This window comes from Canis lupus, chromosome 38, assembly GCF_003254725.2.
Source record: "Canis lupus dingo isolate Sandy chromosome 38, ASM325472v2, whole genome shotgun sequence".
Classification (NCBI taxonomy): domain Eukaryota; kingdom Metazoa; phylum Chordata; class Mammalia; order Carnivora; family Canidae; genus Canis; species Canis lupus.
In genome coordinates, this window is record NC_064280.1 from 20,296,988 (window position 1) to 20,321,777 (window position 24,790).

The following is a 24,790-nucleotide window of genomic DNA, read 5'->3' on the forward strand; positions in this document are numbered from 1 at the left end:
GTGGGAATCTTTTTGGATGCTTTAATTTGGTACTTGAAGCTAGGGAACACGGGTTGAGCTTAGTTGGAAAAATGATTATGCAGTTAGAGCTAACTTTGAAGAAGCAGTATTATATGCCAACTGCTCTGCCAAGTGATTCACATGCATTAGCATATTTAATCATCACGTAAAAGAGGATGTACTATTTTATCAGTCCCGTTTTCTAGGCAAAAAAAAAAAAAAATCCAAAACATTAGTTAATTTAAGCAACCTGCAGAGCTTGGAGTCAAAATGACACTTATTCTCAAGTGTTATACAAGCTCCCCCACGGAACTTGCCCAGTTTTAACCAAAGTGCCATGCTTGGGTGAGCTTGATCTGCTGGGTTTGGGATCCAACTTGGCTTCAGCTAGAGAGAGAGTCCTAGGGAAAGAATGGAAGCAGAAAGAAATGGAAAGGAAAAGACATTGTAGAAGGGACTAGATCATAGTTTCAAAATTATATTTATGACACTAAAGGAAACTATGATATGATTCAATATTTATAGATTTTTTTGTAAGGTATACAATACATGTCCTTAACTTTTCCTCTCTGATATTCATGATTGTTTATCTCACATGTTTTGTTTACTTAAATTGTCTCATCACTGTCTCCAGTGAATGGATGGGGAAAATCTACTTAGAGCAGCAAAACCCTATCTGGCCACAAGATGAATCCCATCATAACTCTTGAAGATTTGGGTTAGGATCAGCTGTGGCTGAGAGATAAATGTTAGCAGATTCGTGAGGAACACATTCTAGATATTTCTAGTTGACTCTGGTGAATGTTTTGTTTTGTTTTTAAGATTTTTATTTTGTTTATTCATGAGAGACACAGAGAGAGAGGCAGAGACACAGGCAGAGGGAGAAGCAGGCTCCATGCAGGGAGCCTAATGTGGGACTCGATCCCTGGTCTCCAGGATCATGCCCTGGGCTGAAGGCAGGCGCTAAACCACTGAGCCACCCAGGTTGCCCTCTGGTGAATGTTTTTGAGTATTGACTACGTCATCACTGGACGCATTGTGCCATCACTGGAGTTAAAGGTATTCAGAACTCTATGCCCGTCTTCACAGGGCTTGAAAAACAGACATGAATCAACCACCATGATGCAATACAATAAATCCTATCTTAAGAGCATGTGTAAAGTGCTGAGGCAATAGTGAAAGAGCTTTGTGGATCTCTCAATCTATAACAGCTTGGCTCATGGATTAATGCTTATGATTTGCTTGGTGTTCTTTTGGGTGCAGACTCGCCATGAAATAATGGATAAGGTTAGTCTTGAAACAAAGCATGAAAATAGTTGCATCCTTTGGTAGAGGAATGCACAGAATTCTGACTACATCTGCTCACTAAAATGTTGAGGGTGGAAAGCAGTGATGTAATGTGGCTCTAGTTGGTCTATTGGCAATTCATACTCATCTCCTGAGGCTTACTGCGTGTGAGATACCAATAGCCATTATGGAGCAATGGGCAAGCGGTTGGGGAAAAAAATCAGATCCCTCGAAATAAAAAATGCTTTAAAGGGAATACATCTTCAGGAAGAATAACTTAATTTTATAGCTGGAGAGAGCTGAAGAAAACATCTAGATTAACTCTGTCACTTTATGGATGAGGGAACTGAGGTCTAGTGATAAAAAATGATTATTTTTTTCAAATATTCCATGTCTAATTAATGGCAGATCTGGGACCAGAGCCCTCAGAAGACAGGTAGGCAATGCAGTGGGTAGCTCACCTGTGAATCCTAGAGTCAGACGGTGTGGGCTCTGGTCCCATCTCCACCACAGACTGGCTGGGTTATCTTAAGTAATTTATTTAAACACTCTGACTTTCAGTGTCTGCATCTGCAAAATGAGAATAATACTATAGTCTCTGTCATACATAAAATGAAAAAAATCCATGCAAAACATTAATTAAGAATGAGATGAGGCAGGGGTGCCTGAGTGACTCAGTCAGTTAAGCATCTGCCTTCAGTTCAGGTCATGATCCCAGGGTTCTGGGATTGAGCCCCACATTGCGCTCCTGCTCAGTGGGCAGCCTGCTTCTCCCTCTCCCTCTGCCAGCTGCTCTCACCCTGCTGGTGCTCTCTCTCTCTGTCAAATAAATAAACAAAATCTTAAAGAATGAGATAATGCATATTAACCAGGGACATAATAATAGCTTGATAAATGTTAATTATTAGAACTCATGTGTCCCGATTTCTATTTTTTTTTTTTTTTTGGTGTGTGTGTGTGTGTGTGTCCCGATTTCTACATTAGTAGTCTTTCTGCCACAACAGTGAAAATGGGATTTTGTTTGTTTTTTGTTTCTATGACACAGGAAGAAATCTGTGTCTCAGATCCATATGCTCATGTGGTGTCGGTGTTCCCCTTACATCTTCTCTTTCAGGGCCAAGGAGATCAAGATCAAGTTGGGAATTCTCCTTCAGAAGCCAGATTCAGCTGTTGACCTTGTCATTCCATACAATGAGAAGCCAGAGAAACCAGCCAAGACCCAGAAGTGAGTCATGAGCATGGATTCCACTCCTTTTCCCTCCAGAGAATGGCTATTTCTCAAGTGGATAACACCATCCCTCATCTGTAGAGCCCTCTACACTATTACTCATTGAAGATCATAAGATCCCTCAGAGAGTTGGTTTATAAATAAGCATTTTTTACTCTCCTATGTCTGGAGCTTAATATTGGCTACAATCAGGTTACTTAAAAAATAACAATAAGGCCCTGCTGGGGACCTCGTTGGAGAGACAGATGGTCCCTTACAAAATGGCACCAGCCTCCTCATCAATTTTTTACCACCCAGAAGTAGGACAAAAAAAATACCTATTCACCTTTGGAGTCAGGTAATCTGCTCCTGACCCAATTACTTAAGATCACTGGATGCTCCCCTGCTAAGGAATGAGCCAAAGCTGCTTCCTCAGCAGGAACTTAGAAATGGAAACATTTCCCTCAGGAAGATGCTAAGACCAAGGCAGATAATTTAAGCCTAATAGCTTCTTCACCAAAATAGGATTCCTTCAGCGTCTGATAGAGGAACAGAAGATGGTTCCTTGACCGAGGAATGATTTCTTGCCCAGTCTATTCTATTTAAAATGTATATTAATCATTTTAACCCCAATCCATAAATTAGTATTCCTGGCTGGACTTCCTCAGTTCTCTCTCCCTTTCCACCCACCTCCCCCTACACACTTCCACTGATGCAGGCATAGAGCGAAACCATAATTCTATAGATTGAAGCTAGTGTGGCAGGGAGTGTGGCTCACCATTTGCACGGACTCTGCTGTGACTTGGTAACACTATTCCAAGCATGCACGCTGCTTCCCATTGTTCCACCAGCCATGAAGCCAATCCTTGCCTAGACACACACCCTCCATCTGTCCCTTCAACCATTCTCATGGGCATGAAAATCAAGAAAGGAAAGTGAGCAGGAGAAAAGCCAAATGTATTTGAATTCCTTCACTCTGCTATCCTAAAGCATCCAGGAGATCGCAGAAACACAGGAACCCTTTTAACCTCCATTTCTTTTCAAATTTGACATATGTATAAACTGGCCCATCTTTTCTTCATCCGAATGACCTTCAACTTAATAGAGCTGGAGTGGCTGAGAGATAAAAAGACGAGTTCTTCTTTTTAAATCTTTTTTCATCAGCCTAAGTGGATGTTTCCATTTTCCTCTTATTACTTCAAAGGGATCTCAAACCGGAAGTGAGGCGTAATTGAGTTTTTGCATTTAGAAAGGCGAAGCTAATTCAGTGTGGAGTGGCAGGTGCTAGGCACCAGTGGAGAATAAGAACCACATTTCACAGCAGCAAGAGATCAAAAAATCTATTTTGAAGAAAACAGTGTGGTGGTTATGGATCTGTAGGAATTCACTTTAAAAAATATATAAAAATGCATTTTCTGATTTTCTGCTTTAATGTTCCGCAAAGACACTGGAGCTATGTAGCTTCACAGGGACTCGGAGAATAGTTTTGGAAGGAAACCTAGGGTTGGTATTTATTGGATGATTTTCTTCTCCTGTCTTCTATCTCCTTTCTTCTTCCAGAAGTTTGAATTGTTTTGGGGAAAAAAAAAAATCCTTCCTATCCCTAGAGACTATTTGTGTGTCTCTGCTGCATTTCTCACAGTGACCATGACAAGCCTTTCCCACCATCTTCTGAGCCCTTAAACCAGTTCTACCTCCTCAGGTTTGGCAAATTTTCCATGCCTTTTAACTAACAGGAAAAGACTATGTTCTGCATGAGCTCCATCAATTTCTCTTCTCCCCACATAAGATTTCTTTGTATTTTTGTACCCATGTTCTTCTCTCAGAGAAGAAAATAAACCTTCTCCAGACTGAAGGTATTTTTAACCCCCTCAGCTTTTAAAAAAAGCTATCCCTTTTTTTAAAAGAAAGTATTTTCTGGGGCGCCTGGGTGGCTCAGTTGGTTAAGTGTCCAACTCTTATTTTTGGCTCAGGTCGTGAGATCGAGCCCTGTGTCAGGCTCCATGTCAGGCTCTGTGCTGGGTGTGGAGCCTGCTTAAGAGTCTCTCCCTCCTGCTCCCTCTGCCCTTCCAGCCTTCCCTCTCCCTCCCAAAAAAAGCATTTTCTATTTTTAAATGTTTTTATTTTTCTTATTAGAAAAAAAGAAGTAAAAAAAAAAAAAATAGAAAAGAGTAGCCTAGATCCCTACCAGCCACAGGCAGCATCTGTTACCATTTTAGTATTCTTAATTGCTCTTCTCCCTATGGGCCCATGTTCCACTCTGAAAAAAATCCCTCTCAGCCCCTCATTCCTACTCTTCTCCCTTTCTCTTACTTTCATCAGGTAATTCTAGAAATGGAACATGTCAATCAAGAAGAGACTATGAAACAATCAAAGCATTTACTTGGGGTCGTGGGGATGGCAGTCTAGGAGACTCAGGGTCAACGGAAATAAAAAATGTGCTCCCAATTGTCAGCATGAAGTACAGGCTTATAAAGGCCAGATCAAGGTTATGTAACTCATTTTGAAAGAATTGTGATCAACCTTGGCCGATTTTTAACTACCTACTGCACAACTGGCTGTTCAGCCAACAGGTGTTACACTGTCTCTATCTCAGTCCAAAGTGGAAGGGTGTGTTCTAGAAGGAGGTCCAGAAGCAAATGACAAGAGTCAGCTCAGAGATGTGCTCCCCTTGCTCAACGTCCTCTCGACTCTATTCTGAGTGACTCTTCGCAATGCTTGCTTGGTTTCAAAACTTCGTTCACAAAAGCCGCTGCTTCTGGTATCTTCTCTTCACTCTTCCTTATCCAGATTAAACCTTACTACTCACAGGAACCCTCTCTAAAGCCTCACCTTTGACCCTTTGCCAGCGTTTGCCTCTGCTCAACTCTTGGCCTCCTCAAAACTCCCTTCACTTCTAACCCAGCCTTCTCCTCTCTAAGGACTCTCACTTTCACCCACCCTCTGCATATGTGACCATTCCCCCCAGGCGGTGCGCTGGGTCCTCATAAAGAATCATAAGCATATTAGTACACCACATAAATTTAGTTTACAATAACTGTCATCATGGCTTGTCATATAATCGATTGTGAAACGCTCCGGAGCTGATCTAGATATTCCTATAAGTTTATTTTATATTCCATATGTTCCTTTTCCCCCTGCCTATGCGACTAATCTTTAGCTACATTTTGTGGTGTTTTGCCACTTTTATAAGCCTAAAATGACCTCCACATAGAAGCAGGACCTAGCTGTGTACCGATGAGAACAGTTACCAAGGGTTCCCCTCCCCAAACTCTCCCCGGGTAAAATGCTGAGCGAGCCTCACTGCCAGGATTACAGCTCTATGTACCATGTTTGACCCACAGACAGACCACAAAAAGTGGCAGATGTTTTCATCTGCATCCCCTCCTGGGCGCCCAGGTCACTTTTGGCCATGGAGCAAGGGCTTAACAAATGTCCATGAATGGACTGGAGACGAATCATGACCATATTGCCCTGCGGGGAGAGAAGGGGGGTCAGAGCCGGCACACAAGAGCCAATAAATAACTGGGATTTCATTTTCCTTGTCAAGAAGAAAAGCATGTGAGAACATTACCAGAAGGGTTTAAACATGTGCCAGGGAACATGTAGATTAAAAACACAACAAAACAAAAAACAAGGAAAGGAAACCACTGGTGTTTAGAGAGGTTAAAATACTTCCCCATGGTTACAGCTAAGAAGTGACAGTGTTGCCACCAGTTGTCATAATGGTTTGTGGGGCTAACACTTTCGAATTCTAAGTTTCAGGTTATTTATGGCTTTCATCAAGCAGACTAACTATGGGCACATTGAACCATCATTAATGTTTGCATTGGGCGCATGCTTGTGGCAAATTAATGCTGCAGGGGGTGCACCATCAGACAGGCGCAATGGGAAAAATTCTCCACGACTGACAAACTCTACCTTTAGGCAGTGGGTGCATTGTTGCCACGGAAGACATTCAACAAGTAAATAGGTAAGAGTAGAGTAAAGAGAGAGAACACTTCCAGTCGAGATGGTCACTTCCTGGACCAGTTGGCATTTACCCTGGGCATTATAAAACACACAGTTAATCATCTTTACTAATGTTTATTTTGCCTTTCATATGAACTGACTTCCTCCCCCTCCCCCTACACCCACCCACACATGGAGACTCAGTGCCCACTCTCTGTGGTCAGTGATGACCTTGCAAACCAGGGCACTTACTGGCCATTTAGATCTGCATCTATCTTGTTTCCAAAGAAGTCAGACTTAATGAGGGCTGGCAAATTCTGAGAATCAGGACAGGATGAACCTCTGTTACCTCCTAGGCTGGTAATCAGAACACTGGGCTCTATGCTGTGGGCCATGCGTCCCGCTCATCTGTGTCCTTGAATCAATTTGGACTAATTTAACCCCCAGGCGGGCTCTGCATACGTCCTTTTCAGGAATTTAATCTTGGCTGTGATGTACTGCTGCTATTAATCATTAGTCTGGTTCTAACAAGACCATTTGGGACAAATTGGATCTGGTAGCGTGCTTAAGCTTGGTGCACCTGCTTATGCCATTTCTTCTTCCTGTGGTCCTCTCCACCAACCAGAGGAAAAGAGGGGGAAGGAAGGTGATTTCCTTTTTATGAGAGTCTTTAGAAAATCAGAAAGAGATTCAGTGAGTGAGCCAGGCCTTCCCCTTTCTGTTTCTTTTGTCCAATTATTTAATGTCCTGCTATTTCTGTCAACAATCAATAGAGCCTTGGTGGGTGTCTATTATATGCAGAACATTGAAACCGGTGTAGTGAAGAAATTAAGATGTGTAAGCCTTACTACTAAGAATGTAGGTATGAAATAATGTATACATAGGAAGAATTGTCCGTATGAGGTAATAAAGGAGAGCCAAAAAGGACTTAATGACCTCTAAAAAACAGGTCCCTTTCTGGTTAGACATAAAATGAGGCAAAAAATATAGGGATGTACTTGTGATCCCTTCTTCATGTCATCTCTCTAACCAGAAGAACACAGGGGGAGGGAAGTAGTTAGTTCACTTATTAAAAATAAATTTCCAAATAAATAAATAAATAAATAAATAAATAAATAAATAAATAAATAAATAAATAAAAATAAATTTCCGAGGAATTAGTGTGGAGCTCTTGATCAACGGCACCCGTGTTTCTAGCTAGGGAAATAGAAACCACGTGAGATTATTTCACCGGGTTTGTTACCCTCACTTTTGGCATGTTTAGTCTTCAAATAGTAAAAACATAAAGCCTTATGGAAAATCAAATAATTAAGGCTCAAAATCTGTACATATTCTGCACTGAAGAACATAGAAGTGAAGGCAACATTCACAGCACTTTAGCCAAAAAATCTACTGCCACCTTGGACTCTTTACATAAATAAAGTGAAGCTGTATCCAAGCCTGGACAGCACAATGAAAAGTGGAATTAGTAATTATCTTATCAACCTCAGCTGCTAATCTGAAAGCTTAAAACTCCAAGATATATATATTTTTAAAAAAGATAGAAGCAGGAATGTTCCTGGACTGTCTGAACAGTAGAATAAAAAAAAAAAAAAGTGAAGTGCTAAGGAAATTCCAATTTAAGGAAAACACCTTCATTGGCCTTAATATTCTAATACACACCTTGTTAGCTTCTTTTCACTTGACAGGAGGAACTCACATCACAATGCCAAGAGTGAGAGCAGGTGAGCCCCAGGAGAGCACAGTCAGCCATTTTTCCCAGACAACGGCCGCCTGCCTTGACACAATTCTTCTGTGAGAGAAGAACTGGCTGTTATAACTGCAGGGTTTCTGCATATATAAATGTTAAAATAAAAACAGCCTAAGGGGGGCTTTTGTGTTGGCTATTACCTTCCTCCTCTGAGTCAGCATCTAGAGAATTTATGTGCAACCTTCTTATTCACGAAGTATAACCACTTTTCTTCTCATAAAGAGAACGTTTTAAAAATCATTATCCTATCCGAACTGGGGGAGGAAAAATGCAACCAGATTTTTTAAAATGTAGACATAGCATGATCACATTCCTACCGTGAGGCAGCATCCCACCTTCCATCGTCCACCAGCCTTAATGATGGCAATGGGATGTGGATGCAGAATCGAATGCCTTTTGCTGATTGAATTGGGTGGCTAACGTGGAGCCCCGGTGAGGCAGAGAATTTGAGTTCAATCCCTACAATGGGGCAACTGGATTTCGTTCAGTCATATTCGGGGGAAAATAGACCACAGTTGGCAATACTGTCACAGGATATACAAAAATGTCAAGACACAGCTTCATGACAAATAGATTATATTTTTAGACAGCGATAGACCTAAAAAGTTTGTAAAAAAGGAGAGGAAAATGCATAGTATTGACGTGTGAAAGCAAACCCAGCCCACCGAATCTGATTGCAGGAAAGAAAGTAACTCAAACCCCCTCATCCTGAGGATGGGTCATTGGTTGTAGTGTTTCTAAGAAAAGCAGGTCTGAGACATTGTCAGTGCATGTGGCTAATTCCCTTCTCATGGCTGTTGCCCTTTTTTTTTTTTTTTTTTTTTTTTTTTAATTCTTGATGTAGACCCTCACTGGATGAGGCCCTGCAGTGGCGTGACTCCCTGGACAAGCTCCTGCAGAACAACTGTAAGTTGGAATTATCTTCTGGAAAAGGTCAGGGAAGGGACAGAGGCCAAAACTCGCCCTTGTATTGCCTTTGTCCTTCTCCAGTTTTGACATGGCTTCAATTTTTCAAAGTGGCCTTAACAAGGGGAGGATGCAGGATGCCTGGGTGGCTCAGCGGTTGAGTGCCTGCCTTCCCCTCAGGTTGTGATCCCGGGGTCCTGGGATCGAGTCCCATATCAGGTTCCCTGCAGGGAGCCTGCTTCTCCCTCTGCCTGTGTCTCTGCCTTTCTCTCTGTGTCTCTCATGAATAAATAAATATAACCTAAAAAACAAACAAACAAACAAACAAAAAAACAAAGGAAGGATGACAAGGGAGTGTGGTTATCCAGCTCACAAGAGGAAGGTCTACTGCACAGTAAGAGATTGTGGAAATAAAACGTCCTGAGGACTGGTGACTGCAGGTTAATTTCCCATCTGCCCTGCTTCCTCGTGTGAGCAGAGCAAGCAGCCTGACCTGTGTGATTCTTCAGGTTTTCATCAGTGTGAGAGAGAGATACTCCCTTTTCCAGCTTAGCCTCACGGTGGCGTGGCAAGGATTGGCTAGAGCGGCGTGTGGGTCACTGGGTGAAGAATCACAGGTTGGGCACTATGTCCCTGTTCAAGCTGCTCGTAACTGCTTTTGTGGCCCAATGTGGGGTGTTCTCTCCATCAGCCTTGTTTCCTCCTTGGTGTTTGCCTTTTATGTCTTCACTCAAGACACCACCAAAATGCCAGCAAGAATCGTTTCCAAGCTAACTCCTGCCCACCTGGGGACTCCTTGCTTTTCCCCTAATGCAAATTCTTGCTGATTCCCAAGGTCTATGATATCAAGTTCAAGTTTCCAAGGTTTACCAGTCTCCACAATAAGCAGACGGGTGGTCTGTAGTCCAACTGAAGTGCTCTCCCCTCCCGATGCAACTTCTACATGCAATCCCTTTGGTTGGAATACTTTGTATTCATGTCTCTACCTATTGAAATTTTTCCTCTCTTCTAAAAGTGAATCCAAATACTAAATGCTTAGTCTTCCTTAGCCATCCAGAATGATCTCCCTCTGAGCTTTCACAGCAACTTGTCTGAAATTCTTTTCTCCTGCTTAATACTTATTCCATGTACTTTTTCATTGGCGGCTCCCTCCTGTGATAGATTATAAACTCAGTGACAGTCAGGATCTGAATAATTTCCCAATAAGAAGTATACAATTATGGGGAGGATAAATGGTTGAATAGTTCATCTTAAAAATATGATTCCATTTCAGACACCCTACCCATATTTCTCCACCTTTACTGCAAGAATGGCAAATGAAATGTTAGATGCTTTGCAAAATTGAAGATTTAAAACATATTTCTCACAGGAGCATCATGATCAATAGGCACAGAGTAAATAACAAAGAATATACATTTAATTGTATATGAATTTTTTTTTATGTCTTGTTTTTGGTAGGGAAACTTCTGTTTACCTGAGATAAAATCATTATCTTGTATTTGGACAGTCAAACATCGACTCTGTAACTTTCTTAATCATATCCAATTTTGATTCTCTTTTTATTTCTTGTGCTAAACAGAATACCCTGCCCTGACACATATAAAGTGTTGACTTAATGGGTAAATGAATTAACTCAATTTGCCTCCTGGACCCAGAAATCGCATGAAGTCGACCAAGAGAAAATTTTTTATGTTTCTATGTTTATCAATTGACTTTATTTCTTACCTTACACAATAGTTTTGGGGCCAGTTGCAACCTGACAGATGATATATTGATATATTGTGAGGGCTAAGTATCCTGGGTGCAGGTATTTATTGCTGTGGTCAAGAACCCTGAGAATTAGCAGAACTATTTTCATGTTTGCAAAACCATTAAGGAGAAGGATATATATTTATGTGCCCATATGCAACCCTTTTCAGTCATGCTAATCCGTTGGGCCACACATTTATAAGTTTCAGGCGTTTAGGGGACAGGGAGCTATTGGTATAAGAAAGATAAGGGTAGAAGTTAAGCCAGAGGCAGTTATTACCACTTTAGGATTTGTTGAGGAACTGGAGTCTTCCAGGTTGCAAACAGATGATGCCCATGTTGTGAGCTTGATGCCTGAGATTCTCACAGTAATGTTTTCTACTTCTCAGTGCAGAAAATATATATTCATGTGTGTGTGTGTGTGTATATATATATCTATATATAGCATTCACATTTCTCTGAATTATATATATTTAAAATTACATATGCATATATATGTGTTACATAGTGTGTATCTGTGTACACATGTGTATGTCCATATATTCATTTTTAAAGATTCATTTATTTATTTTAGAGAGAGAGAGAGAGTGTGTGTCCATATAATCTTCAATTCTACATAATTATCCTCCTAGGTAACTAACATTTTTAAGACTTGGGCGATTGATATCTCCAAATGATATGTGGGAAAGCATTTGATAATCACTCAGGTCAAAATTCTTCCTTTGAAAGGGTATCTCTCTATACTCAAACTAGCTTAAGTGAAAAAGAGGGGTTCTGGTATGAAAAGACAGACCTCCTGAAACAAAGGAGAGCCACGTCCTAGGGCAGGGCCTGCCATTAGTAAATAAGACAGACTCTCTCTAAGTCTAGTCCTAAACTCTTAGTATCCTTCTGTCTCTCTCTTCCTCTTTATTTCCCATCTCCCCTTCTGCCCCTGCTTCACTCTTGACTCCCCTTCGTGCTCTGTGCCTCTCTCTTGCCATGTTGTCTTCGCTCTCTGCTTCCCTCTCTGGCTAGCTATCCCCGGAGAAGGACTAATGGAATGACTGGCACACTCAATAATTCTACCCTGGCACCACTGACCTGAAGAAACAATATTTGACCCATTCTTCCAGATGCCAACTATTATGCCTCATGAATAAATGTAAGCCAAACTTGAGCAACTCAGTTCTCATGAGATGTTTTTATTTGAATCTGTTAAAACTAATGATCCAAGACCAGAAATATCTCGCATTACCTGTGATTGATGCAAAATAGGTAACGAAGAAAGGTACATTTGAGAAATCTATGCATTTGAAACTCCACAATCTCCTCTTGCATGATTGATTGGATAAACTAAACCATTTAACCTTGAGGAGTATAGCACCTTTGTTGACTTACAAAGAGTATTTGTCATTCTGTTCCACTAATGTAAGGTATTGACTCACAATTGATATAGTTCCCAAGCATTCCTGAATTTAACCACGTTTTTCTTGAGTGGAAATTAAATCAATTGGTACTTAACCTCTTAAAAATAAGACAATTAAGGCGCTATTCAATCTTTTCCAGCTAACAAGGTTTCTCTTACCTTTCCTCATTTAAAAAATAAGTTTTAATCCTCCAATGTATTTGACTGTGTTTTGAAAGTATGCCAATTTCTTACACATTTTGTGTTCAACTCTGTAGGTGACACCATCTGTATTTATCAGGTCCATGGGACAAATAACCAGTGTATTGTTCATTAAACACAAAAATAGATTGCATATGGGAGCTTAAATATGAAATTTCTCCCCGTGACTGTCTTTAAGAGCAGAGGAGGAATGAAACACTATCTAATAGCAGCAAAGTTTTTATGTGAATTATTTTTTTCCCCAGGAGCTTCAGAAAGTCAGAACATTTCCTGAGACACCCTTGAGATTTGGACTCTTCCATGAGGAATAGAGTAGCCTGGATCTAGCTCTCTCTCCTCTCTCTCTCTCTCTCTCTCTCTCCTGTCTTTGTATTCACCTTCTGTTTCTCACTCTTTGGTTTCCAATATTATCTCCTTTTTTTCTAGCTGTTCTATGTCTTCATCTTACTCACTGGCAGCCACAAATTTCTTTAAAGCAATAATGATAATGATATCAAGAATAATAAACAAGAGCTTCCATGTATTATTCACCACATACTAGGCACTGTCCAAAGAACTTTGTATATATTGGTTTATTTAATGTGTGTAATACATTGAGGACTTGGGTACCATAACATTCTCTATTTTTCAGAAAAGCAAATTGAGGTTAGGTAACTTGATTATGAAATAAAACATTAGAGTAGTAGCAGAAAATTTATTTTTCTTCTAAGTTTGTGTTCTTCAGTTCTGTGACTTGGGAGCAAATGCTTCCCTTAATGGGTCTTATATAGTTCAGCACAAATCTATGAAATGTTAAGTACAGGGGCATCTGCGTGGCTCAGATGGTTAAGTGGACGACTCTTGCTTTCAGCTCAGGTCACGATCTCAGGGTCATATGATTGAGTCCTGTGTTGGGCTCTGTGCTCAGTGCAGAGCCTGGTTGAGATTCTCTCTCTCCCCTGCCCTTTACCCCATCCTCCCACTCTCACTCGCTCTCTCTTTCTAAAAAAAAAAAAAAAGTATTGGGCACAGATTTAGATAGGAAGTGGATGTGAAAGAGAGGCAAAAACCAATGAAACTCAAACCTTGAACTCAACGAATTGACAGTCTCCTGGAGAAGACAATTATGTAAGCGACAGTCACAACAAAAGAACAAAGAGAGCTCTTCCCTCATCATAATAAAAATTTTCAAGAGCAAGTGGATGGTGGTATACCTCCCATATGAGGCAACACTTGAGTTGGGTTTTAGATAGTGATAAAGATCAATTTTAAATTGGGCATGAATAATAATGATAAAAGCCAATACTTACTGAGTGAGCTATCCTGTTCAACACCTGGTAGGAGCTTTCCATGGATTACTGAATCCTTACAACAACCTTATCGAGTGGGTTTTATGATTATATCCATTCAGCAGATGAGGCAGCAGAGGCTCACAGAGGGTGGGTAACTTGCCCTAGCCACTGTAGTAATGTGGTGTGCTAGCATCCACCCACGCAGCCTGGACTCCAGAGCCCATGCTCTGAACCAGTAAGCTATGCAGTGGCACCTATCAGGTATCTGTTCATTAAATTTCACTATTTTTCCTCTAGGACAAGAAATTTATTCTAATCTTGTTTTCAAAATTTTTATTACACCAAACTGACTTGGCTTTATCTGACATTCTTTTTATTTTCCAGGGAAAATATAAGTGGCTTCATTTTCTTCTTTGGGAGGGCTGCTTCGCTATTTTGCTCGGATGTCAAAAGTGACACCATTCATTAGGGCCAGCTCTGGGACTATAATGTGGCTCACAAGCCAGACTGCTGCCACAAGACCAGAGATCAAGCGGGCTTCCTCTGCTTCGTAGGTAGTGGACACCTGAAGAGGTATATTGAGAAGTACTCTGAGGCTCTGTGCAGGCTCAGCTGGGAAGAATGTGGCGATTTACAGGGATGCACACTGGAAGCTCCACTGGGGTGTAGAGTGGGATGGCAGTGGTGTGGGCCATAGAAGACATGTGTATTCTTTGCAGAATAGAGACATTCCTCCTGGAGTCTATTTGGCTCTAACCCAAGAGGACTTCCTCAGGGATTATGGGAATTGAACAGAGAGTGTTGAGGAATAGACACTCAGAGGCTAAAGAGAGAAGGTATCTGGAGACTGTCTTGAGGATCCTACTAAGGGACCATCCAGAGAATTCTCAAAAGCCAGTTGAGAGAAAGAGATGCTTGAAGCATCTCCTAGACTAATAGAGTATAAAGCCATTTTATGAGTCTCCGTTCAAAGTGTATGCATTTTTAAAAAGCCTTGAAATCATACTGTAGAATTCAATGAGAATGATAAAGCCAGTACCCAGGAAATGGACTTACTTCACTGGAAAGTTATTTTCCAATCTCACCCTCAAGATGCCTGGTAAATGTTAACACTGTTCTGGAGTCCAAGTGTGTGTCCTCAGGTCATAAAAAACAATGCTTGGGAGGACTGGGGTTTTATCTCTACCTTTAGATGTGGAATGGGTGATTCAGAGTGCCTGATAGGTTGTGGGGAGATGGGCCAGATGAGAGTAAATTTGCCACAAGCTTATTCTGTGAAGTTATAGCTTCCTCTACAGTCTTGCGTGGGCGCTCATAAGACTTCATTTTTGCTATCATTTCCCAGCAGCTAGAAAATGCCTGGGAATCTTTCCATTTCAACAGAGACTATCTGACACCTCTTGTTTAAGAAACAATGAAAACTTGACCCATGACAGAGAGATCTAGGCCTTCTTTCATCATATATGCTGACTCCTGTGTCACTAAATTATAACAAATGGTGCTAGAAATATAGAAAAAAGAAAAAATATATATATGAGCAGGGATAGAGGGAAAACAAGCTGGGGGAGAGGCAGAGGAAGAGGCAGAAGCAGACTCCTCACTGAGCAGGGAGCCCAACGTGGGGCTTGACCCCAGGACCCCAGGATCATGACCTGAGCTGAAGGCAGATGCTTAACCAATTGAGCCACCCAGGCACCCCATGTAAACATATTTTAAAATAATCTAAAGTCTATTCTACATGAGCAACAGCACACTGAAAACACAATCACAATCATTGTAATTATATTAAATTGAATATGTTTTAAAAACCAATTTATGATTGATAGGCATAGGGATGACTCAGCATGTGGTAACTTCATTGGATCCCTTCTCACCCATCCTCAGGTCTCAAACTGAATGTCCCTTTCTCATGGAGCCTCCTCTACACTTCAAACGAAGTTAAGACCCTTCTGTTACCCTGTGGCCATCTTTCATATGGTTTTTCCTTTGTCTTGTCAATGGTATTTGTGTCTCTTCATTTTCTTTCTACTTCACCCAGAATCTACAAACTCCATTAGGGCAGGAACCATGATGACTTTACTTACCATAGGGACTTATCATAATGCCTGGAACAGAACACCTGCTCACAAATCATCTGTAGGAAAATAAAAAAAAAAAAAGGATCATAAGTAGTTTGCACATGATGATCAACAGTGGTATTACATGACCAAACCAAGTTGCAAATATTTTTTTTTCCTTTTTGGTAATTGATAAGTATCTAAAATGGTATTAGTGTTTGTAGTATTCCCTGATGCTGTATACAGATAACCCTTATCACCAAATATAGGCTGTCTGGATTTGAATCTCGGCTCTGTCACTCAGCAGCTGGTTCATTAAGAGCAAGTTACTGACTTCTAACTCTTCGTAAAAGAGGACATTAATAGCACCCACCTCAGGTCCATAATGTGAGTAAATGAGTTAACGCTTGTAAGGTTCTTACGTGACAGAAATACCCAGTAAATGAACCTAGGCTATAAAGTAGGATATAGTGTTAGTAAACTAGCAAGCACGTTTATGATAAATATGTAATATATTTTTGATGAATTTATAATGCATGTATGTATACAGGTAGTGCATATGTATTTATCCATCCAACCGACCTTCTCCCTCACTAGATGGACTTGCCAGCTTCAAAAGTTTCCTGAAGTCTGAGTTCAGTGAGGAAAACCTTGAGTTTTGGCTTGCCTGTGAGGACTACAAGAAGATCAAGTCCCCTACCAAGATGGTTGAGAAGGCAAAGAAAATTTATGAAGAATTCATCCAAACAGAGGCTCCCAAAGAGGTAGGTCTTGATGGGAAGGTGGGTTAAGTTTGGCCACTGTTTTCTGAGCTGGGCATCGGAGAGAATGGGAACCTTGCTCCTGGCGCATAGTAAGCAGTCAGCAAATGTCTGTGAGGTGAATGGATGTGGACATCCTAATCCTGGGCCTTCCTCCATGTGTGACCTCAGATGGGTCCCTGATTAAAGTTCTCCCATCCTCAGTCCCCTTCGCCGTAAACATCTCACGTGCATATATGTGTGTGTACCTAGAGCATGTTTAAAACTGCAGCTGTTATGACTCTAAAAATTCTCCAGGTCTTGTATGTTGACCTAAAATTTACCAGTTTACATTGATGCGCAGCGGATTGAGCCATATAACACACTTGTGCAGGCAAGTAGCAATCTAAAGTTTCTTTCTCCGAATAGTCACCTCAGCCTTTCTCAGCAGGAACTGGTGGAGAAAATACAGTAGTAAGAATTGGAGCTAAAATTTTGAAAAGAGAAATGGCCACGCATTGTTCAAAAGTGCAGATAATTCGTACGCTGCAAATTGTCATTTAACCATATCTAAAATTCATCAATAATGCTTTCCTGGCTAAGTCAACAGATGAATATTTATCAGAATGATTCATTAGAGGAGGCCTATGCATATAAAAGTAATAGACAAATAGCAGTTATTAGTTGCTGGATACAATGTGTTAGAGAGTGGTAAAGACATTCCTTCTTTTATTTTTTTTAAAGACTTGTTTGAGAGAGAGAGAAAGAGAGAGCAAGGGGAGGGGCAGAGGGAGAGGGAGAGAGAACTGCAACCAGGCTCCCCACTGAGTGTGGGGCCCGACGCAGGACTCTTTCTCATGACCCTGAGATCACGACCTGAGCCGAAACCAAGAGTCGGACGCTCAACCAACTGAGCCACCCTGGTGCCCCCAAGACATCCCTTATTTTAAACATGAAGGTTAGGAAAGAGCCTCATACTTCTTTGATACTCAACCGTTCTGAGTAGAATTGCCTTCCTAGCTCAGCATATACTCAGTGTTAGAGAAGGACAAAGCATTGATTTAGTGTAGCAAGAAGAGTAGCAGATTGGGAACAGAGAAATACACAGTATGGCCTGTCCCTCCGGAGCGTTAGTGGGCATGTAAGTTGACCTCACTGGGCTCAGAGTCTCCACATGCAGAGGCCAGTCCTGGACATTGGCTCTGAGGCTGCTCTGTATCCTCTTCCACCACACCTGCGGAAAGCACTCCAGCCCTTCTCACCACCATCTCAACTCCTCCATCCTGGACCTTGGAGCACAGCTCATGCCCCCTGTCCAGACCATTCTGGCCTGGGACTCCCCAGTCAAGCTTTAGTCCTTGATTCTGCCTCCAGCCACACCAACGTCCTCTGAGCTCAGATAGCTTTTCTCCATACCAAGGATGTCTAGCAGCTCAGGAGAGACCGGAGACATTTTCCAGTGTTCCAATTCAGAACCACAGGCTGATTTGGATTCTGTTCCCTTCTCTTTTATGGACAGAGAACTTAAGAGTCCTTAAAGCATATATGAGATGATAAAACGGGGATCTCTCTCAAATCAAACTCAGGCACGCCTGTGCAGGCTGTAGAGTGCACAACTCCAGGGGGGACCATTCACATGGACTCTAATATGAATGACGTTTCCGAGACGCGTGCCATGTGTCAGCACTGCACTCAGGGCATAAAAGTCACAGTGCCTTCCAACACTGCGGCCTGCTGGTTAAAAGCTACATTGCCAGGTTTCTGAAACTTCTCTCTACCACTTATGACCTTGAGCAAATCACTTAACATTCTGCTCCTTGGTTGCAAGATGTAGAGGTCAGTATCTGCCTCAGAGCTGTGAGGTTAGATGCGTTCACCAGCACAGAGCCTGTAAAAGTAACGTCCCCAGCAAGGAGCCTGCACAGATGAAGCACTCAATAAACATGAGCTGCTATTCTTATTGGTCTTCTGTCAAAAGCACTGTTTCATGGTTTGTTTCAGGAAAGACCAAGTTTCCTACCTCTTCTAGAACCATGCACGAGGTCTTGAGTCCCAGGCAGGACTCCTTTCCCCCTCTTCACTCTCTCCCTCAGGCAGGAAACCAAACGCTGGGGAAGGAAGGATGAGGGACTAGGCATTGGGACACCAGGATCCAAATTCTGAGCCTTTGATGCAAATACACATCTTAGGTCTGTGGCCTTGAGAAAGCCACTGAAGCTTGATATATATATATTCATAGGGCCGTCGTGAGGATTAGGTGCCATATGCACGTATTAGCTGCCAGGAGAGGGTCTGACACCTGGCAGGTGTCTAACACTGATTGGATCCTAATGTGACTCGTGCATGTATTGGAACTTCACTTGCCTTACCCCATTGCCCATGAAACAGAAATGATGTTTCTTACTTTTTATGACCCTCTGCCCCTCAAGTGTTTTATTGGTGACAAATTCCACTCCCCTCCCCACCCCTCATCAAATCCTGCAACCTGAGCTGACTCAAGACCCTATTTCCTGGCCCACAGGTGAATATCGATCACTTCACAAAGGACATCACCATGAAGAGCCTGGTGGAACCTTCCCTGAGCAGCTTTGATGTGGCCCAGAAGAGAATCTATGCCCTGATGGAAAAGGATTCACTGCCTCGCTTTGTGCGCTCTGAGTTTTATCAGGAATTAATCAAGTAGTAATTCAGTTGAGCTATGAGAATCACCCTGTGAGTTTTTCCTCCTTAATAACCCTGCATTTTCTAGCAACCTGCGTATCTTCCCATAACAGCTTCTTTCAAAGATCCCCAAACAAGGAAAATCCCAGGGAGTGTTGCTTACTCTTTTTGTGCACTTTGTTTTGGATGTTTATTGTCTGAATGTCTTCCTTTCCCAGTTTCTTCTTCCTGTCTGATCCTTAATTAAGTTCTCCTCAGTGTGTTCTTTTCAAAGCTAATCAGAATCACAGAAAAACTGTGCTGAAGGCAAGGAAGTATAAGACAAGAATATGGTATCATTGAAAGTGGGTCCATATGGTTTAGGTAATGAATCTCCACCTAAACTGATCTGAAAAGAATGTAGATGTAGAAAGACCAATTTCACGTGAGATTAACTGATCTCATTTGCTGTTGTAATTCTGACCCAGAGGCAATGACCCCTCCATTTCTGACCTTGGTTAGTAAAAGGTGAAATGAATTTTATGAGGCAGCCACTATTTGATTTGTTTAAAGCACATACATTATTTAAAACATCAGTCTTCCATTTAGAGCATCTTTGTGTTGGCTGGAGATCACTAACAAGAGGTATAACCATGAATACGTTGTGTTTATACAACATCAATCTGAACACAATCCGTATTGATTCTTTCCTTTTACCTCTCTCATACCCCCCCACCCAGTTTACCAAATTCTGTATTAAATCAATGACCCGACAGTGGAGTATTTCATAAATGTATATATGCCTCTAGCATGTAGTCCCAATGTTTCCATTTCCAAATTATTTTAAGTCCATGTGAGTATGAAATTCCAGAATTTTCAACTCCAATCATGTAAAATAAAACAGATGCTGTCCACCACAGTGTCTCTTACCTCAATATCAGGAGAGCTATACACTAAAATGGAAAAATTTTGTCAAGCCTAAAATGGTTAATTACCCTATGATGCCATCTGTCCTTTGTTTAGGAAATGATGATTACCTTTAAAATACCAAATTATCTTTAGAAAAGTTAATTTGACTACATGTAGAGGTTTTCTAAGTGAGACAGAGTTTCAAAGGACCCTGCATTTTGCAAAATGATATGATTTTTTTTTTTTAGCAACCCCATCTTGCCTCCCTATTTTGCTCCCTGTATTAGTGGATTATACTTACCCTCAAGGTGCACATTTATATCCTAACGTGACTCGCACGCAGCTGACTGATAAGCCGTGGTATTTTTTTTTTAGTAGTTTTTAACTTTTAATTCTATCTTTCATTATCATAAGTCTTGCTAGATTTTTTTTTCTTATCTTTAGGAGACTTGATTATGTAGTGATTTACACAATTTAGTTGTAAGGCGATCAAGCTAAACGCATACGAGGCTAAACAAGATGAGGTTATTGAGTTAATTTGGAAAGAATTTATGAAAGGATTAATAAAATTATGAAACATTTAAGGAGAAGATTGCATTGTTTAGTCTTGTATTTCCTCCTTGTATATTCCTTTTTCCTCCACACACTCCTCGTTTTCCATGTTCATGGCTCATGTATTCAGTGGTTTCCTAACAATATTGAAAGCGAAGCAACCATGTTACTGTATTCTTCAGGCAAAAACTGGTTGTGTTGGTTGGCTCATCTCCAGGTTTGCTATTTTGAAAGATAGGCTGCCCTTCTGAATACTCGCTATTTCACATTTGGAGAGTGGGTTGGAGTGAGTGAGTCCACTGCCAACAGTTGCCAGTGTGGTAAGAGTCCATTCATAGTTGTAAATATTGCTCACTTCAGAGAAATTTGTCATTAAGCAGTTGACAGCTAGGCCAGGTCAACACTGAGAGCACTGAGAAGTCCTCACCACGTGCATTTGTGTAGGAGTGACACGCAACTCAGAGCAAAACTTCCTGACACCATCTTGCCCAGCATCTGTTTCCATGGCCTAAATCAGTATAAAATCTCCAGCCCTTTACTTTCTCATGAAGCTAGAAACGCTAAGAACCCAAGCATCTAGGTGAGTTATTGTTCTTGAACGTGAAAACATTTTCAAGCAAAATGTTAATTTAATTGAAAATTCAAAATCTTTCATTCACATTGTCTGAAAGAGTCAAATGTTTGAAAATGCTCAGAGAATTTGTTAGATGTTACAGAGCTCACCCAGATGGTTGACGTCACACAGACCCAGATCAACTGTATTCATGAACTGATTGCACACCCTATGGCAGTGGGTAGGACTTGTCAGTGGAGGCTAAGGAGGGCCTTCCCCTTTTCATAGGCTGAACTCAGGAGGCAAAAGGCAGAAAAGCACCACGACAAGGGCAGTGCAGTGAAGGAAAAAAAAAAAAAAGAATGAATGCTTTCCAGCCAAACGATGGCGTATAATATATATTTATGTATCTGTATATGTGATTTTAAATTTAAAGTAATATGCACACACATCAGAAACTATTCAAACGCATGAATTGATAAAATTAAAAGGAATACAAGTATCACAACCCAAAATGAGAAAGCAAACATATGAAAACTGCCCTTAAAAAGTTTTTTCAAATCTTTTTAAAGTGTTCTTAAACTTAGGAAAAGGAAAACACACACACACACACACACACACACACACACACACACACCAGTGTTACTAGAAGTTTCCATGGTAACAAAAAGAAAGTAACATTCTTTTAATTCTGGGAAATTAGAAAAACTGGGATCATCTTTCCAGGAAATAAAGAAATGTGTAACATCTCTTTACCACTCCCTCTCCCTTCCCACCTCCCTCCCCACTTTCTCTAGAGTAAATTGCTGGGAAAGCAAGAAACTTAATGCAAGAGTCCTGTGGTGCTTTCATTTTCCTCCCTTGTGGAGGACGACGACGAACTACAGTTGCAAGTGATCTGGGATGTAGAGAGGTAGCAGAGCCAGACTGTGGTCAATGGAAAGAGAAGTAAAGGCTTCTCACTCTTGAAAGAAACCTAGATTAGGCCAGGGAATGGCCCACGACCTAAAATTTTCTGCCTGGGTTTGATACAGTTTGGGGTTGGCGTCAGATTAGGATCCAAATTGGACCAGAGTAAAGAGGTAGATTGTTGATTCTAGAGGAAATTAAGGAGCTCTGTTTATCTACTAAAGCAGTGCTTGCTCACATGAACAACACACTCTCTCTCTCTCTCTCTCTCTCTCTCTCTATCCTTCTCCCAGACAGACCTTCTGAGATGGAAAACTGAGGCATTTCAGTCCCTTTGATTTCACATCAGTAGCATCCAATGTATAGAAACATTTTGCTCCCTGTGCCCCGTGAACTCCAATTCTCTATTGTATAAATTATACTATCAGTAGATTTCAGTTTTTAGTGCATAATGAGAAAAACTTGGTGAAAGAAATTGCTTTTATTTCTACCCTCTACAAATCCATGGATTTGCCTGATTGGTGGGTTCTCTCTCCAGACTTCATTCTAGTGGGATGGGGTTATTAACTGCCTCCCAAAGAATAAGAGCTGTTCAGAAGTTTCAGTAAAAACTGACTATCAGCAAATCAGTGGATACACTCGTAAGCATCCCCTGCCAAGGCTTTGTCAAATTATCTATCTCGATCACAGATTTGATCATGAACATTATTTAAAAGGCTATCTGTGTCATAGCAGCCCATTCTCCCTATTTCCTGGGACTTTAGCAAGTTTGGGAGATAAAGGCTCAGGAGGTAAAAGGGAAGAGAGGAGGGAAGGGTAGTGGTGAAGAAGGGAGTGCCCAGACCTCTGAAGTTAATCCATTTATTAGGAAACATTTAAGAACAGCTCCCTTTAGCTGAAAATCAAACCGCTTCTCGCTGTCATCACTATGGTTTGCAAACAAGACACGCCTTGATCACAACGCAGCTAGATGAGAAACTTCATTTCAAATCCTAGAGAGTCTTGATTAGAAGAAAGAATAGATGTAGAGATCTGCTTTCCCCCACTTGGCTCACTTGTGCGGGCAAGAAGAGAATGGAGAACTGAGTTTCTAACACCCAAACGTCTAAACCCAAGAGCCAGGGAACTCTATGTAGGTTCTGGACGTGAGGTCTTCACGCATCTCGGTCTATCCTGACTGACTTGTCATTAGACCTCTGAGGTTTTCTGGTCTCCATTCTACTGGATGAGTATGTAGGTAACACTTGTTTGGGAGGAGGCTCTTCAGTTAACAATTTAGCAACTGCCACCTGTGTTAAACATACTTTCACCCAAATAGGGCATGTGGCGACCAGAGCAATGGATAGTCAAGGAAAGGCTTTCCCCAGTATCAGTGAACCCTCATGGAACTGAAAAGATCAACTCTTCCAACTGAGGAGACATTTGCAGCTTTGAATGGAAACTCAGAGGAGAGAGTGAAGGGGGAGAAAGTCTTGGGAATGTTATCCTCACCTCACAGTTTAATAATAATCTTCTTATCTTATTTTTCTAGTAGAGAAGCTACACATCAAACTTATTCAAATCCAGTTTAAGAAGCCTCTTGCAAGTTACTTGTTTTCTCACCTGAGGTACTTTCCCTCCCAACCTCACACCTCTACCCCCTTCCTTTCTTCCCCCCTGCAAGAGGAAACATTTAAGATAACTGAGTCTAATCACAATTATGTAACAATGGATACATTAAGAGCATTTAACTTCCTAAGAAAATGTGTAAGCTAAGTTGTAGGCAAAACAGGGGGAAATGCTGAGAAGTTTTCCAATGGAGGGAAATAATCCGGATCATTTCTTCTAAAAGTTCCTTATAAGTCGTACAGTAGCAGGATTTGGGAAGACCAAAAATTTTTTTTAAATGCCAGAACTCGCATCTTTGGGAGACACGTCCCAGAGACAGGAGAAGAAATGAAAGGCTGAAAATCCATCTGTCAGCATTTATCCCATAAGTTTTTCATTTAGAAACAATTGTTTATCTTCTGATTTTGTAGTCAGTATGTTGTGTACTATGTGACTTATACTTCTTGATAAATAATGCACCAAACATGTATCATGTAACCACGATCACCTATATTGTATTAAATATATATCTGTATAACAACCTCTGTGAATCCTTCTTGACTCTCGAACATGCTTGATATGAAACTATTCCTTAAGACAGGCTTTTGGGGGGAGGGGCACCTGGGTGGTTCAGTGGTTGAGCATCTGCCTTCTGCCCAGGGTGTGGCCCCAGGGTCCTGAGATGGAGTCCTGCATTGGGCTCCCGCAGGGAGCCTGCTTCTCCCTCTGCCTGTGACTCTTCCTCTCTCTGTGTGTCTCTCATGAATAAATAAATAAACTCTTAAAAAAAAAGATAGGCTTTTTTGTTCACTAGGTGAGCTCTTGATCAATTAGGATGATCCTTATCCTAATAAACATCAATATAGCCTGACAGCAAAACTCATAAAGGGAGCAACAAGGTACCCTAGACTCCTACGCTCTGTTGACTACTTTCCTTTGATTGGAACAGCAACTTATTGATGTGGCTGTTCACTGTTAGAACCAAACACATTATATCATTTGGATCCTGCAATAATCAGTGAGTATAGCCATTCCTTTACCCCTTGCAGTGGTGAAAGAGCTGAAATCCTGATGCCATCGTAAGCAGCTCAATTCTATGACCTTAGATTTGGT

General features: G+C 41.2%; 1 protein-coding gene across 1 annotated transcript in view; it reads left to right on the forward strand.

Moving 5' to 3' along the window:
* Positions 1–24,218, forward strand: part of RGS5 (regulator of G protein signaling 5) — a 47,267-nt gene extending 23,049 nt beyond the window's left edge. Inside the window, exons 2-5 of the mRNA XM_025420896.3 lie at positions 2,402–2,512; positions 9,040–9,101; positions 16,385–16,551; positions 19,049–24,218. Of these exons, the coding sequence (XP_025276681.1) occupies positions 2,402–2,512; positions 9,040–9,101; positions 16,385–16,551; positions 19,049–19,210 (502 nt within the window). The 3' untranslated portion in view covers positions 19,211–24,218. The remainder of the gene's footprint in view (positions 1–2,401; positions 2,513–9,039; positions 9,102–16,384; positions 16,552–19,048) is intronic.
* Positions 24,219–24,790: the final 572 nt, after the last annotated feature.